This window comes from Vollenhovia emeryi, unplaced genomic scaffold, assembly GCF_000949405.1.
Source record: "Vollenhovia emeryi isolate VEMERY1.0 unplaced genomic scaffold, V.emery_V1.0 DF939126.1, whole genome shotgun sequence".
Classification (NCBI taxonomy): Eukaryota; Metazoa; Arthropoda; class Insecta; order Hymenoptera; family Formicidae; genus Vollenhovia; species Vollenhovia emeryi.
The window spans coordinates 2,194,614-2,208,567 of record NW_011967240.1 but is presented as its reverse complement, the minus strand read 5'-3'; the positions used below and the strand labels follow the sequence as shown (position 1 = coordinate 2,208,567).

At 35.4% G+C, this 13,954-nt stretch overlaps 1 protein-coding gene across 1 annotated transcript in view; it reads left to right on the top strand.

The window, feature by feature from the left end:
• LOC105569009 (lachesin) overlaps positions 1–13,954 on the top strand; it is a 346,765-nt gene that overhangs the window by 176,720 nt on the left and 156,091 nt on the right. Inside the window, exon 3 of the mRNA XM_012025128.1 lies at positions 4,759–4,969. Coding sequence (XP_011880518.1) covers positions 4,759–4,969 — 211 coding nt within the window. The remainder of the gene's footprint in view (positions 1–4,758; positions 4,970–13,954) is intronic.

Genomic DNA, 13,954 nt, shown 5'->3' with positions numbered 1-13,954 from the left:
CTCACCCTGTATACGATCTTAAAAATTTTAAGTCCCACGATATCTTACTATTTGTAATGTTTATATTTACGTAGTTTTATAATATTTTTTTACAGTAGATATTTAAGCTTTAAAGCTTCTCGATCTGGCAATTCAAGTGGAAAACTGACAAAATATTAACCACTGCTTTGTAACGCACAGTTGACAGTTTACGCACAATGCAAGCACTTATCTCAAAAGGCTGAAAGCTCTCGTCATTTTTCTATCGAGTGGATTCCATCTGCGAACGAAAGAGATTACCTGCAAAAGTGTGGCCGGAAGGCCTGAAAAAAAGCCTTTGCGAAATAGGCGTACATGTGTGTTCAACAATAGCGACATAAATTCTGAATAGACTGAGACAAGGCTATGATAGAAAGAAAAATCTTTATTGTCTGGACTTGATAAAAAATATAGGTATAGGTAAATGTACGCGTATCTACTTAATACTTCCGTTAGTAACATCTTTCAATTTTTAAAAATTTGCATTTATCATGTTCGAAGAACATTGTAATATAAGTGACTTTCCATATTAAGTATATTTTACAACAAACTGACTTTTATGATAAAGACGAAAGAGATTTCATATTTCTTGATAAAAATACTATTATACTTATATATTAAAAAAAAAGTTTAATCCTCATATTTCATGGGTTTTTAACAAATATATTATACACATATGATATACAGATAAACTTTTTACGAATTAATAAATCAACCGTCGATTATCCGAGTTTCGCGAATGAAAAAATGAAATAAAATAACGTAAAATAATGACGACAAAGTAAACTATCGCGAATCACCAAAGTTTTCCATGCGCATTTCGCGCAAGTCAGTGTGCACGGATGCAGGTCAAACACGTATGAAATTTGAGATTGGCAACCGAAGCATTAGTTCCTGGCGAACAAACGGGAGAGCATCGTGACTATTGTTCACGCGCTAGGTATTTGCGGAGAAAGCTCCTGTGTCCAAATATCGTCCATTATTCCGACAACTGTCTAAGTAATTCGGGAGTTGCCTCGCAACGGTCAGTGGAAGCCATTCCAAGGTGCAACATTGAATAATCATATATAAAATAGGATTGTCAGTTTTCCGATTTCACAAATGCAAAGTTATATTTTTGGACGATTAAAATCGCACGAAGCGATTTGTTGAACTCTGTGAGGACCAATTTCTACATCGAAATTACAATCGATTAAATAAGACGATTGAGCGTTGTCACTGTTACTTTTCACGTCATTAGTAAAGAATTAACATGAAAGTTCTCTAGCTGACATAGCACATGTCAACCATCATCGAGTATCTGTTTAAATACGCATATACGTCTTAATGTGTCAACTGGGAAATACCGTGACTTTACACCGAAAGTTCGCAGGCATTGTCTTGGCGGTCGCCGGGCCTCGTTTTTCATCTCATCGCGTCGCTAGCGAAACGAACATCCATCATACGGATCGACGCGTAATCGTCGCCGCGGACTTGCGACAAGCGAAATCGATACCCCGTCAATCCCCAATGAGCGGCGATCAGGCCATTTCAGCGACCTCATAAATAATGAAGCGCATGCAGATGCCGCCATCGCGGTAAACTGTGTGTGTTGTGCGGCGAATTTGCCGGTTTTACGTGGCTAACGATGTGCGACGACGTCTATACCCCGTATCCTTCCGCTCTCGTAATCGATTAAAATATCGCCCGATTATTTTGCGTAGCTTATTTAGGATTGTGCAAAAATATAGTATGCCACACGTGATAACTTTAATTTTCGAACCATTGATTTCTGGACGTAAATTTATACAGGATTCGATATTGGAGCATTTAGCGAACATGAAGAATATGATTTATAGAATATTACATTTTGCATGAGAAATCTATAACAGCTGCTATTTTATGTATCGAATAACTATGTATAAAAGTCCTATTTTAAAGTGTGCTAATTAAAAAAATATCCTACCGTGTAATATACAAATACAGCACATTGATAACATTAAAAAAAACAGAAAAGTTGCAGAACGCATTCATGTGCTTGTGAGTGTCTAATAAAAAGTTATATTTTACATTAGTTCACTAATAAAATGCAGCGCTAACAATTTACCTTTAATATAATGAAGAAAAGAATTGTACAAGAGAAAGTATTATATATGAAATTATTATTTCACTAAAATGTAAATTTATGAAAAAAGAAAGTGCGAGAAGAGAGACAAAGAGATGACAGAGAGAAAAAAAGGGAGAAAAAAGGAGAAAAATATTTAAATAAAATAATGATGAATGAATATGAATAAAACAATTAATTCTATAAATATACTAACACGCGAAGTTTCCGAATTTTAAATATGCAGCGTGCATACGTACAGTATATTTACACGGAAGGTAAATTCGGCAGCCGAGTAAATTTATTTACGCCCATACGTTTGCATTAGAGCGCGCGAAACATCCGCTTTTGGCCCAAATGCTGTGTGGATTCTACGGCACTAATGGCGAATAGGCATCGCTAATAACGAGCCTATAGCAAACGTATTAGTCGATATCGTATGACAACTAACAGATGACACTGTTATGTAACGATGATTCGCCATAATGCAAACATTATCCAAATTAGATCACAATAAATATCTCATTTCTGTCAGTCGTAGAGTCGCAGTACACATCGCGTCTTTGTAGATGAATTTTGACTTTCATGATGATAATTATTATCCTGCATATAATAATTACATTAAACGCTACGAAACAAAGTTTAACCAAAGGTGTCATTCTGTTAATTACATTGCGTCGTGAGAAATTTTTGAAAATAATTATTAAAAACTTAATCGTAAAATTAAAGAGTGAGAATTTATTGTATTTTAAAAGAGAGATAAATGTTAATATTAACACAAATTACATTGAATTAAAAATTTTTTAATCATTGCAGGTTTTATAAACAATATATATATAAATCTACATGTGTCATAATAAGTACATAAATAAAACTTGATTAAATTGTTGATCGAAAAGTAAAGTACCTTGACGTCGTATATCTTGACACACATAAAGTTGACACGGTTCAAGCGCGGAAGTGTTTTTGGACTGTGCTTAAACACTAACGTCAATGTAGTATCGATCGGAACACGGCGGGATAATCAATCTCCATCAACGGTTCATCAAAAATCAATTGTTTTTACGGCGCCGACGACTGTTGTACATTAATGCTTTTAGCACTGAACGTTGAGTTCTCTTCCAGTGGCTACCTTGGGCAGGAAACTCAATTTGCAAAATGAAATTCATGGTTGACCGATGATGATCGTCGCGAGATAGGAGACAATCAATCCACTTGATGCAGCACTACCCCGCGGGGTTAGATCGCTATTGCTAGTGGCTGACCTCCGATTCAGTAGCACGTTGCGCGAATTAGTCCGTGGCGTTTGTTCGCAAAGGTATCATCCAATCATGCGAGTGCATCGTACGCCGCCGTGATATGCGTGGCTAAGCCGCCTAAACCTAAATCGAGGTTTCTACCTTTCATTGCCATTTAATGGATATACTATGGGTACGTTATCCAGACCGCTTGTCTCTTTGACTCCTATACAGCGTTGAAAGCAACGTGAACTATCCAACGAGCAAGCTTTCAAGAAGTAAAACTGGAGAGCGAGAGAAGTCGAAGAATTTCTGAGCCTGTTAAAAAATTATATTGCCTCGCGTTATCGTAAATTTTAATCTCGATAGAAGTATATGTGGGAATCTTTTGCATTTATCCTCGGATTTATCCTATAAGCCGCATTATTAATTAATTTTCGCACAAAGAATATTTAAAATTCATTACTGTAGATATATTCTACATAGTTTTATTAGATTAAGAATTAAATACGTGAAAAGAAAAATAATTAACATTGAATTCTTAAATAAATTATTTCTTGAATTTAAAAGAAACAGCAAATCTTCGCTTAAGCCATGCTTGTACGCATGAGAAGTAATTTATACGAATTCAAAGCAGCTCCCTCGCGATAAAGAAATTCAAACTGCGGTGCACAGAAAAGTCTTTAGAAGGGGGAAGAGATCTGATAATTGCGTTTGGCTGCCGTTTTCAACGCGCGCGCGGAAATTACGCCCCGGAACTCCGACGGCGCATTAAATAGCCGGCAGACATGTTCGCGCGCAAAACAATGAGAGACTATAGAGATCGTTTGCGACACACACGTCGACCGACCGGGGATTTACGGTGCTGTGGATGCTTTCCGTGGTCTTTGTTCTAACACGGCCAAGACGTTGCAGGCTCCCCGGGCCAGTATTGTAGCAGCGCAGGCGTTGATGCTTGAGAACTTCCGGTGCTAAACATTTATAACGTGTACCTGAGTTTGAATATCTTCGTGATTCAAAGTTTGTGTAAATTAGGCAGTTCACTGATCATTTCGCTACACGTGGCTAATTCCGAATTCAAGAGACGGAATGGTTACGTTAAAAGTTATGTCATATGGAAACATATTCTTTATTTCTCAATACGTGAATTATACCTAAAGATATATTTCAAAAACTGACAGTATCGTATAAAAAATGCCAAGTATTACCATACTTTTGTCTTGCTAAAAGAATTATTGTGTGAATAATTTTCAAAAATTATTCGTTAGAGCTGAAACATCGGAGATTGGCTATCTCTAGAATCTTTTAAGACTACAACGAATTAGATTTGGCGATTGAATAAATAGAAATGTCTGCGGCAGCAAACCGCAGAAACTTGCGTAGAACGCGTGAATACAGATTGTATTGTTTGTGTTGCAGGTGTCTTGGATGCGCAAACGGGACATGCACATTTTGAGCGCGGGCATCCTCATGTACACGTCGGACCTGAGGTTCCAAGTGATCCATCCGGACAAGTCGGAGAACTGGACGCTGCAAATCAAGTCGCCGCAGCAGCGCGATTCCGGCGTATACGAGTGCCAGGTCAGCACCGAGCCGAAGATGTCGCTCAACTATAGCCTCAACGTGGTTGGTGAGTGCCGCCTGAATTATTCACACAGCCTGGCCCGGTTACGTAAATCGCGGCCTCTGGTTGATTTCGCTGGAAGTCTCCCTCTCGATGGGAGACGAATGTTACGGCCATCTCTCGATCGGCTGCTGTCTCGGAGAAAAGATTGTTCGCGACACGAGCCGGCTGGCGGGATCGAACGGGTTAAAGTTTAAACGCTTAAGTGCTCCGTCGTGGGATTATCCTCTCGATGTCGCGTCGCGTCCTGAAATCCCCGTCGTTTGAGGATTAACCAGTTGCCATCGGCATTGACATTTAACGAGAGTATGAAAGAAAAGACATTTACCGCTATAGAGTTTTAACACGTGTAGACTATTTGACCAATTCATAGTTTGATATTAGAAAATTAAAAGCAAGGCAGATCATGAAGCGCTATTAATTAGAAATCGACCACTATTTATACGAACTTCAATAGGTAATATAAATATTACATACTATTTGTTTCAGTATCTTACAATTAAATTTGCGCGTCACTTATTCAATATGTATATGTATATGTCACGCACATGGCATTTGCCTACAGAATATTATTTTGCCAGTTTATAACGTTTGACATATTTGTAACATTTAATATTATTGCGACGTAATTATTAATACGATAATGGTGATAAATAATAAATTACTTAATGACGGTGTGCAGAAATTTCTCTGCAACTGTATCGTGTGTGAAAATTGATCTCGATTCCATCACGAATGCCGATTGCACAATACAGCTGCCGATGACACATACAATTACATATTCATGCAGGTACAAGTGTGTCATCAAGTATCACTTTGCATCTCCTTAATATATAATGTTTATTGCACAGATACGAAACAAATGTGTATTTTTCAACAGAAAAATAACTAATCTTTTATAACGTTGTGTGACACATAAAAAAATTCACCGTGTTAATTTATCAATTTATGCATATTAACACTATTAAATATACCTGCCGAGCGTGTGATGTGATTCGCCCTCGGAAACAAGGAATAAAAATGCAATTTTCTTGGCTGCAACAAGATATATACAGTGAGAGCGGTATTCGTGTCTCCTTTAAAGTTAAAGGCAAGCACGCCGTAAGATTTAGTTAGGCAAAGTCTTTGCGATCGTTTTTTACGTTCGTGAATCTTTCAGCAGTTTCTGAGAACATTAGGGAAAACGACAACGATAACGCACGACTTCCGTTTCTTCCGTTTGCGAGCGTCGCCGACCAAATAAAAAGCAACGAGAGTGGGCAAAAGAGGACGAGTTATTTTGCCATCGAAAGTTGGAGCTAAGATACACTATAAACAACGTAACTTTGTACATGCAATCCGGAAGAATTTCATATTGGCATAACTGCCGCGCTGAAAACTCAACATTTTCGCTGTTGCAGTTCGCAATCCACCCCTAGTAAACTTCAGCCATAATAAACATCCGCCAGCTTTGCTGAAAATCAGCGCGAACTATCGTACCTCACTTTCCATCATTTTACATGAAATTAATTGCGCTTATTGTGACGTTTGCTGCATATGGCAGCTGTCATCGTTCGCGTATCTCGTAAATATAAGTAAAAAAGTATTCGCGACAGAATTATGTATGAATTCCACCCGGAATATGCTAATAGAAATTCTTGTGAAATTTTCATATAGGTATCTCTCTCGCGATTTTTTATTCCAAAAATTTTTAACAAATTAAACAAAACTAGACTTGTCTAATTTTGTATTTTAAATTTCTCAAACTCTAAAATTCCTCAAGTCTGAGATTACATATTGAGCTCTCTCATATTTTTAAACTATTAAAATTCTTAAGAATTCTTAGGTCGTGGAATTGTTCGAGTCTTAAAATCTTACTGCTAGATTACGAAGTTCTTGATGTCTAAAATTTTTTGATTGTAAAATTTTTTCAACTCCTATAGATTTCGCCATCGAGACTCATATAAGATAGTCGTCTTAAAATATGAAGAAAAACTTTCTAGTTTCTTTCCGAAGATGTAAAACATCGATAAAAGAAAAACAACTGAAACTTGCTGAAAGAGTAGTAGTACGAAGTGAGATAATAAGGGAAAATCCCTTTCTAAAAAAGAGATGTTACCGGCGTAAATGTTGTTAATGTCATACAGTTGAGACCTCTTTTCCGCGATGCCGGTTTTCTCGAAGTGCGATAGGCTTCACTTTTCTTTTAGATTCGTGTTATGCTTTAGCTCGCATGTGAATTTTGACAGTTGTGCAAAAATGTACTTACAGAAAGTTAGGGACTAAACAAAAAGTGTCAGAAAAAGATGTTAAAATTAAATATCTAATTGAATGAAGAAGAATAAAAGAAATTTTTATTCTTCTAATGAGATACAACGATAACTAACCTTCTTTTTAAAAAGTTATATAAGGGGTTTAATTATTAACGTTGTTCGGCGATGCTAATTTTCTCGCTTGGCTTTCTGCTGCGAGTAGCTGTCAGTGCGGAGATAATGTAATATGTATTTTGACAGAGTGTCAACGTCAGATTACGTCTTCACATGAGAAAAATCTTAATATGTGAAAATCATAAATAAATGTAAATTAAAATCGAATAGCGTGCGCAATGCTATTTCGAATAAAGTATTTAATACTAATTTATATAATTATTAAAGTAAATAATTCGATAATTTTTGCTCATAATGAAGATACGTAATTTAATAATATACATTTGTATGCATCAACTATTGCGGTAAAATCTCTAATCTTAGTAATTAGAATTTAAGTAACAACGATTTTTGTTTTGAAACATTTTCTCGATTGAACAGAATTAATCGTTAATTTAATCAATCCCAATAAATCCGCAGAATGATACACAAAACATAGTAACAGTCACGGAACAAAGTAAAGTAAAATATTAAGTACAGAATTTTCAATTTCGTAGGCAGGACAACGGACAACGAACGCTCAACGTTTTTTTGTTGTTTTTCTCTCGGCGCGGTAACGTACGATGTTTTTGCGTGCCATCGTGTACCCGAAGGTCGCCCCGTTATCAATCGCTCGCCGAACGTCGGGCCGGCAGGCAGCAGCGAGAGTCGCTCCGTGTGTCGTATTACTTTTGCGTTATCGGTTTCCAAGACGCGATCGCGATGAATGTGAGGATAAAACGCTATTGATTTGTACACGTTTAATATTAAGAGTAACGTTCGTCGACTAAATATTATATCAACGTAGATTTCACGAGACTAACTCATCTAATTGTAAAATATGAACGTAAACCGTGGTAAATTGTCGCGATTACGTCTCGTTTACGCACCGTGCTTTTAAATTATCTGTCGATTTCGCATAATTTGTTTCATTTTCGGGAAAAAAGAAAGAAATTTGTACGGCTGTCGCATTCGCTGTAATTCGCTCTGTCGTTCTTCGCCAATTCAAAAGTGATTTATCCATTCTGCCGAATCAAAAATGCAAGTTGTTAGTTCGTATAATTTGTACGACAATCACGAGGTATTTGTTAATAAGATTTCGTGCGTTTCGCGGTATTTCATCGCGTACGGGAGTGCCCGAAATTTCGCGCGATCGATGATTTTTGCGAGTGAGTGTTGTGTAAGTGCAACAAGGAAATCTGAGAGGAGGAGGAGGAGGCTTGGAAAGCATCGGGCAACGGCGCAGCAAGGGGTGAGGTGAGTGTTTTACATGTTTATAATATTTATAAAATTCTGTGAGTTTATATTTAAAAGGAAGACTATTTTTTCGTATTCTATAATTATTTTAGTAATAAATACCTATTTTGAAAAATATAAAATAAATATATTTAATAAAATAATTTCGATTTTACATAATTATTGTATAATAATCATATACATATTTGTATTTTTACAGTTGAACGTATATAGTTAACGATGTACAACTCTGGTCTTGCGAATCGTATCAGTGAGTTATAAATTACTTTATATTTTAAATTGACGTTGCGTATATAATACTTTCTTTGCATGTATACAAATTCTTGGAAATATACAATGCCTAACCATAAACTGCGCGCGCGAAGCGCGCGTTTTGTCATTTCTAGTAATAATAAATTTGTCGTTTTCTCGCGCGATGAGTAAGATAAAAAATCAGCGTAGACTTTGCGAATCCATTTGCGAATGTAGGACCACAGATGCAACCGTTAATTTTGAACTCTGCACGAGGCTAAAGAGAAGAATAAGTGAAGGGCAAGGCGGAGAGTACGAAGCGCCGGAGAACGTAAGAGCTCCGGTGTGCTCGATAAGCGGCTTGGAGGAAACACGTCGACGCGAACCAAATCCTTTTCAACCTCCACCCACCCTTATTCTCCCCTTTTTATGCGCTACGAGCGCATCGATGCAGGTGCATCTACTCCGTCTGGAGCATTTATGTCTGGGAACGGGGAGGAAGGGTTGGCGCGAAATAAATCGTCTTTCTTTCGCACGTTCTCTCATTCGTAAAATCGTAAAACATGATGTCGACGGCGAGATCGATTTTACAAATCCATTCCGCAAAAAGCTGGAAACGCGGCAGTCCCTGCTGACTGCAGATCGAAATTTCCCATTGGGGTATGAAGTAACTCGGGAGATTAGTAGAAAAGGCTGTTAGATCTATAAAGACAGTCGGTTGAGAATCGATAGAAATGTCAACAAAAGTAAGACAGATTGATTGAAAAGTATTATGACATGAAATACCATTTTATAACAGATAATAGTTGGTAAAAAGTTACCTATGTTAACAAGCTGCTTAAAATATAAAAATAATATATATTAGGGATTTATATCAATTACATCGATAACGTTTATATCTTATTTAAATTTAGCAATCGTATTTCTTCTCGCTTTATCATCATAGTTAACTGAGGAAGATTTACGTTGCAAGTTAATTCGTTCGAAATCTCGTACGTGATTTTTACATAAAGTTGCTGAATACAAGAGATTTGGCTTGAAATTCCTCGTAATTCCCGTTTTTGCCTTTCGAGTCGAAACGTGTCCTACAGAGAATAATTCACATACCAAAATTCGCGAGGATAATAAAATTCTGCCAACGGGTGGAACTCCAATCTCACCACTCTGGCATATATATTCTTGACTCAGCATTTTTTTGCCGCAACGTGTTTTCGCCTAGCTGAGCGGCGTAAATACATCCGAATTAACCACTAATGCATTTTTTGCCACCGGGCGTTTGTTAAACGTCTCGTCTTGCTCCTGTCAAATAAATCCGAACCCATTTCTCGGATTCTAGTCTCGGGTACTAGTTGGTCTTTCGCGAGCTCTCAGCGATTATGTTGGCTTAAGGCTCGGCTCGAATTATACTAGTCGTTTTGACAGTAAAATTCAGGAGTGTATTATGTCATTTTTTCACGAGCGTGATTATCATTTTATTATTAATACATAGCTTGTTTTTAAGTTATAGCAATTTATTTATTTTAAATACTTGCAAAAATAAAAATATTTTCCAGCACCAGCAAGTCATTAGTTATATAGGTGCTACTTAAAATTGAATTAAATTTTAGTTAACTATTATACATACATTTGAATGTGTATTTTGCAAATATTCTCCTAATATACACGTATATAATAATTACGTGTATGTATATGCTAACATTTATGCTAAACGTATTAATTCTATGAATCTGTACCATTTAATACTGAATCTGAAACAACATTGTGGTTTAAATCTACCCTAGTTCACGATACGATATAATATAATAGATTCCACGCTGGTTGTTCTGCGATGGCACGTTAATGAATACGCTTTGGTCAACGTAATCAGCAACGTAATCGCAAATCCGATGAGAGAGTGAAAATGATAATTGGCCGGTAAAGATTTGCCAGGCAGTAGCAATGTCAATGGCCAAGGCATAATGGAGCACTGAATACATTATATCAATTATTTGTGTTCTCGGTATATTTTGTATTTCATTATCACGACTCTGACGATAAAACTGAACATCTTTTTGAACAGAAAGTATAGAACAAATGTTGAAACGTCTCTCTAATAGAATTGATAAGTTTTGGTATTATTTTTAAATTAAAGTTGAGAGAATTAATCACTCTCTAAGTTTATCAATATCCTTGGAAAATTAATATTTAATTTTCATCACTTTTAAAAAAGGCAATATTGTTCACTTACTACTACATATACATGTATTATTTTCTCACGCCTCAGTGATCGTGATTTTTACATTCTGTATTGCATTATGCATTATATGTTAAGATCTCGTATTAGTGATTCTGGAAGCCTTGTTGATGCGATGTTTCATTCAACGAAATGGCCATGTCAGCAACGGCATGCTGGCGCATATCGGTACGGTGGAAGGCATAAAGATATGAATAAAATAGTACAATCGCGTGCGGAGATATATCTTCACTAGGGAAAAGTATATAAAGGTACGGACAATATAGCGGCTGGTTATATACATGTTATATGGTGTTTTAAACTTTTATATTTGTACTTTACTTCAAAAGTGACGCAACTGAAATATCGTCTTTTTTTTTAAGAACGTGGTAGAGAACATATTGCTCTTTTTAAAAAATACATCTTTAAAATATAAAGATAAGTTTTTACCTTTGAATTTAAATTTATGTATTTAAAACTTGTAAATTATTTAAAAACTGAAGAAAATTAATGTTTAAATGAATTTTGTTCATGAGAGAAAAGGAATTTTTATTATGCCTGGACACGTTATGGAATATAAGAGAAGGATGCATACCAAGAATGCGTAAAAGGCTGTATCGGCCTAATTTTAGCCTTGTAAGTCACGCCGCGGAGATTTGCTTTAATCAGACTTTTAATTAAGAGAGATATAAGTCATTCTTGCCGAGACAAGAATGCCAGACACGGCGCAATCATAAATAAGACCGCGGACAGTCAGTATTATGGCTACCGCCGTTGCTGGACAGTGATTTTAAATTACGCGAAACTCGCGGAAAATGAAATTTAATTCAATCTTTGTAAAAGCGCTTGGAATTCTCTTGAAGAGAGACACCGGCAAATCTTTAACATATTTCTGTTTAACATATGTACACATGCTTGACATACTGCGTGTACGTAATTTTACTCATGCAATATTATATTTAATATAATTAAATAAGAAAGCTCGTATAACCAAACGCTTTGTCTTTAATAATGCAATTCCTTACAATATTTACGTACTTTTATATATAAACGCGATATTACAATACATTTTTTTTACTTTTCTTCTAATTTGTTTACTATTAGGAACTTTAATTAGATTTCGATCTGTTTAATAAAAAAGCTTGTATACCGAAGGTCTTATATATATATCGCGTTATTTTTTAATGGCAAAGCTTTAATCTTTAGTTTTTAGTAAACTTATGAAAGAAGATGATTGTGTTTGTCATAACTTTTTTATTAACTTGATTTCTCCATAACTTAGCTAAAAAGTTGTAGTAAAATTTGCTTGAAATTAATTGAAGGATATAGTTTTATGTAACATTTTCTTTCTTAAAACTTAGTTTATGTTAAATTTTTTTGTATTTCAACATTACTTAAAAGCTATACACCTCTTTTTGTTAATAAGATGCAGAATTTTGTTAATAAGCAAGTGATTTCAAATAATATTTAGAAATACTGCGGTAGAAATGAGATATTATGTACACAGCATGTGTATATGTGAAAAAATTTCAACTCTTTCTCTCTCTCTCTCTCTCTCTCTCTCTCTCTCTCTCTCTCTCTCTCTCTCTCTCTCTCTCTCAAGAATTTATAGTCGAATTTTTTTTAGCAAGGATTTAAATAGATTTGCATTTGTTAAAAATATCTTTTTGAAGTGACATTTTAACACGAATAATTTAGTTTATATTACGTGAAGTATTTAGGTGAAATCTTATTCTTCAAAGCCTTCTAACATTTGATCTTAAGTAGCTCGCTAATTAAGCATCTATTTAAATTTTTCTCAAGAAGATGAAATGCAACACAGAGTAACACCGTGCTCTAGAATCTCTCCTGCAGCAATCCATATATAAAGTGCCTCATTAGTATCGTGAAATATTTTAATAACGAATTCCTTTACAAAACTCGAGATTACTTTTTCCTTAATTAAATTTGATCATTTATCGGAACTGTTTATTTAATTCAGTCATTGTAAGAAGATTTGGAATTGGTTTTGTTTTTTAAACTGCAAAGTAAATTTTTTTAAGTAATTATAAAATTTACTAAATTTCGCTATACGCTATATTTTTGTTCGTATATTATTAACGTCTTTTCTAACATTTAATGTACCTAAAGTTTTCGGGACTTGAAAGTTATTTGATGAAGATTTTATCTTCAGTTATATTTTTGCTAGAGAAAGACGATTGCAAATTCAAAAGTCTATCGCTGAATAATTTCCCAATAAATGTATGCATATTCTGTGTATATTGTATATATTCAAGGTACGAATGCATGCATCTCTCTAATATTTAGAAGAGAGACGTGCAGAAATAATTACTCTGTGATGTTTTCATTATCGTTGCAATATTCCCACGCCATTGCATCCTACACTGCTCTTGCTCCTTTGCGCGTAATAACCGCGTGTTTCGGAGGCAGGCTTTCGCGTTTACGTAAGCCAAAATATTTCATCTTACGCGAGACGGGGAGAGCCTTTATGTCAAGACGCAAGGGCGTCCGCGTTGTGAAAGGAGTTCACGGGAATCCACGGAATAATCGTGCAAAACTTTGGGAGCGGTAACTTTGGTGAGAACTTTGCAGAAAGCTTCGAAATAGAATACGTTATAAGTAGAATAAAGTTACATATCGTGAATTTTTTTCATTCAATATTCAGTGATTATATTCTCTACAACGTAGACTATCACAATATTAGGACACTATTCAATGCTGTTGATACAATCATTAATTATATTAATGAAAGGTTTCAATAAATTACAAACACACATGCACACTTGATGGTTGACTTAACAGTTTAATTTTGTCTACCCGTGTGCATTGTACGCATATATTGATATTCGTGAATTAAATGATATGCTTTGAATGTCGATTTAATTGCGTAATCTACTAATTATTTAT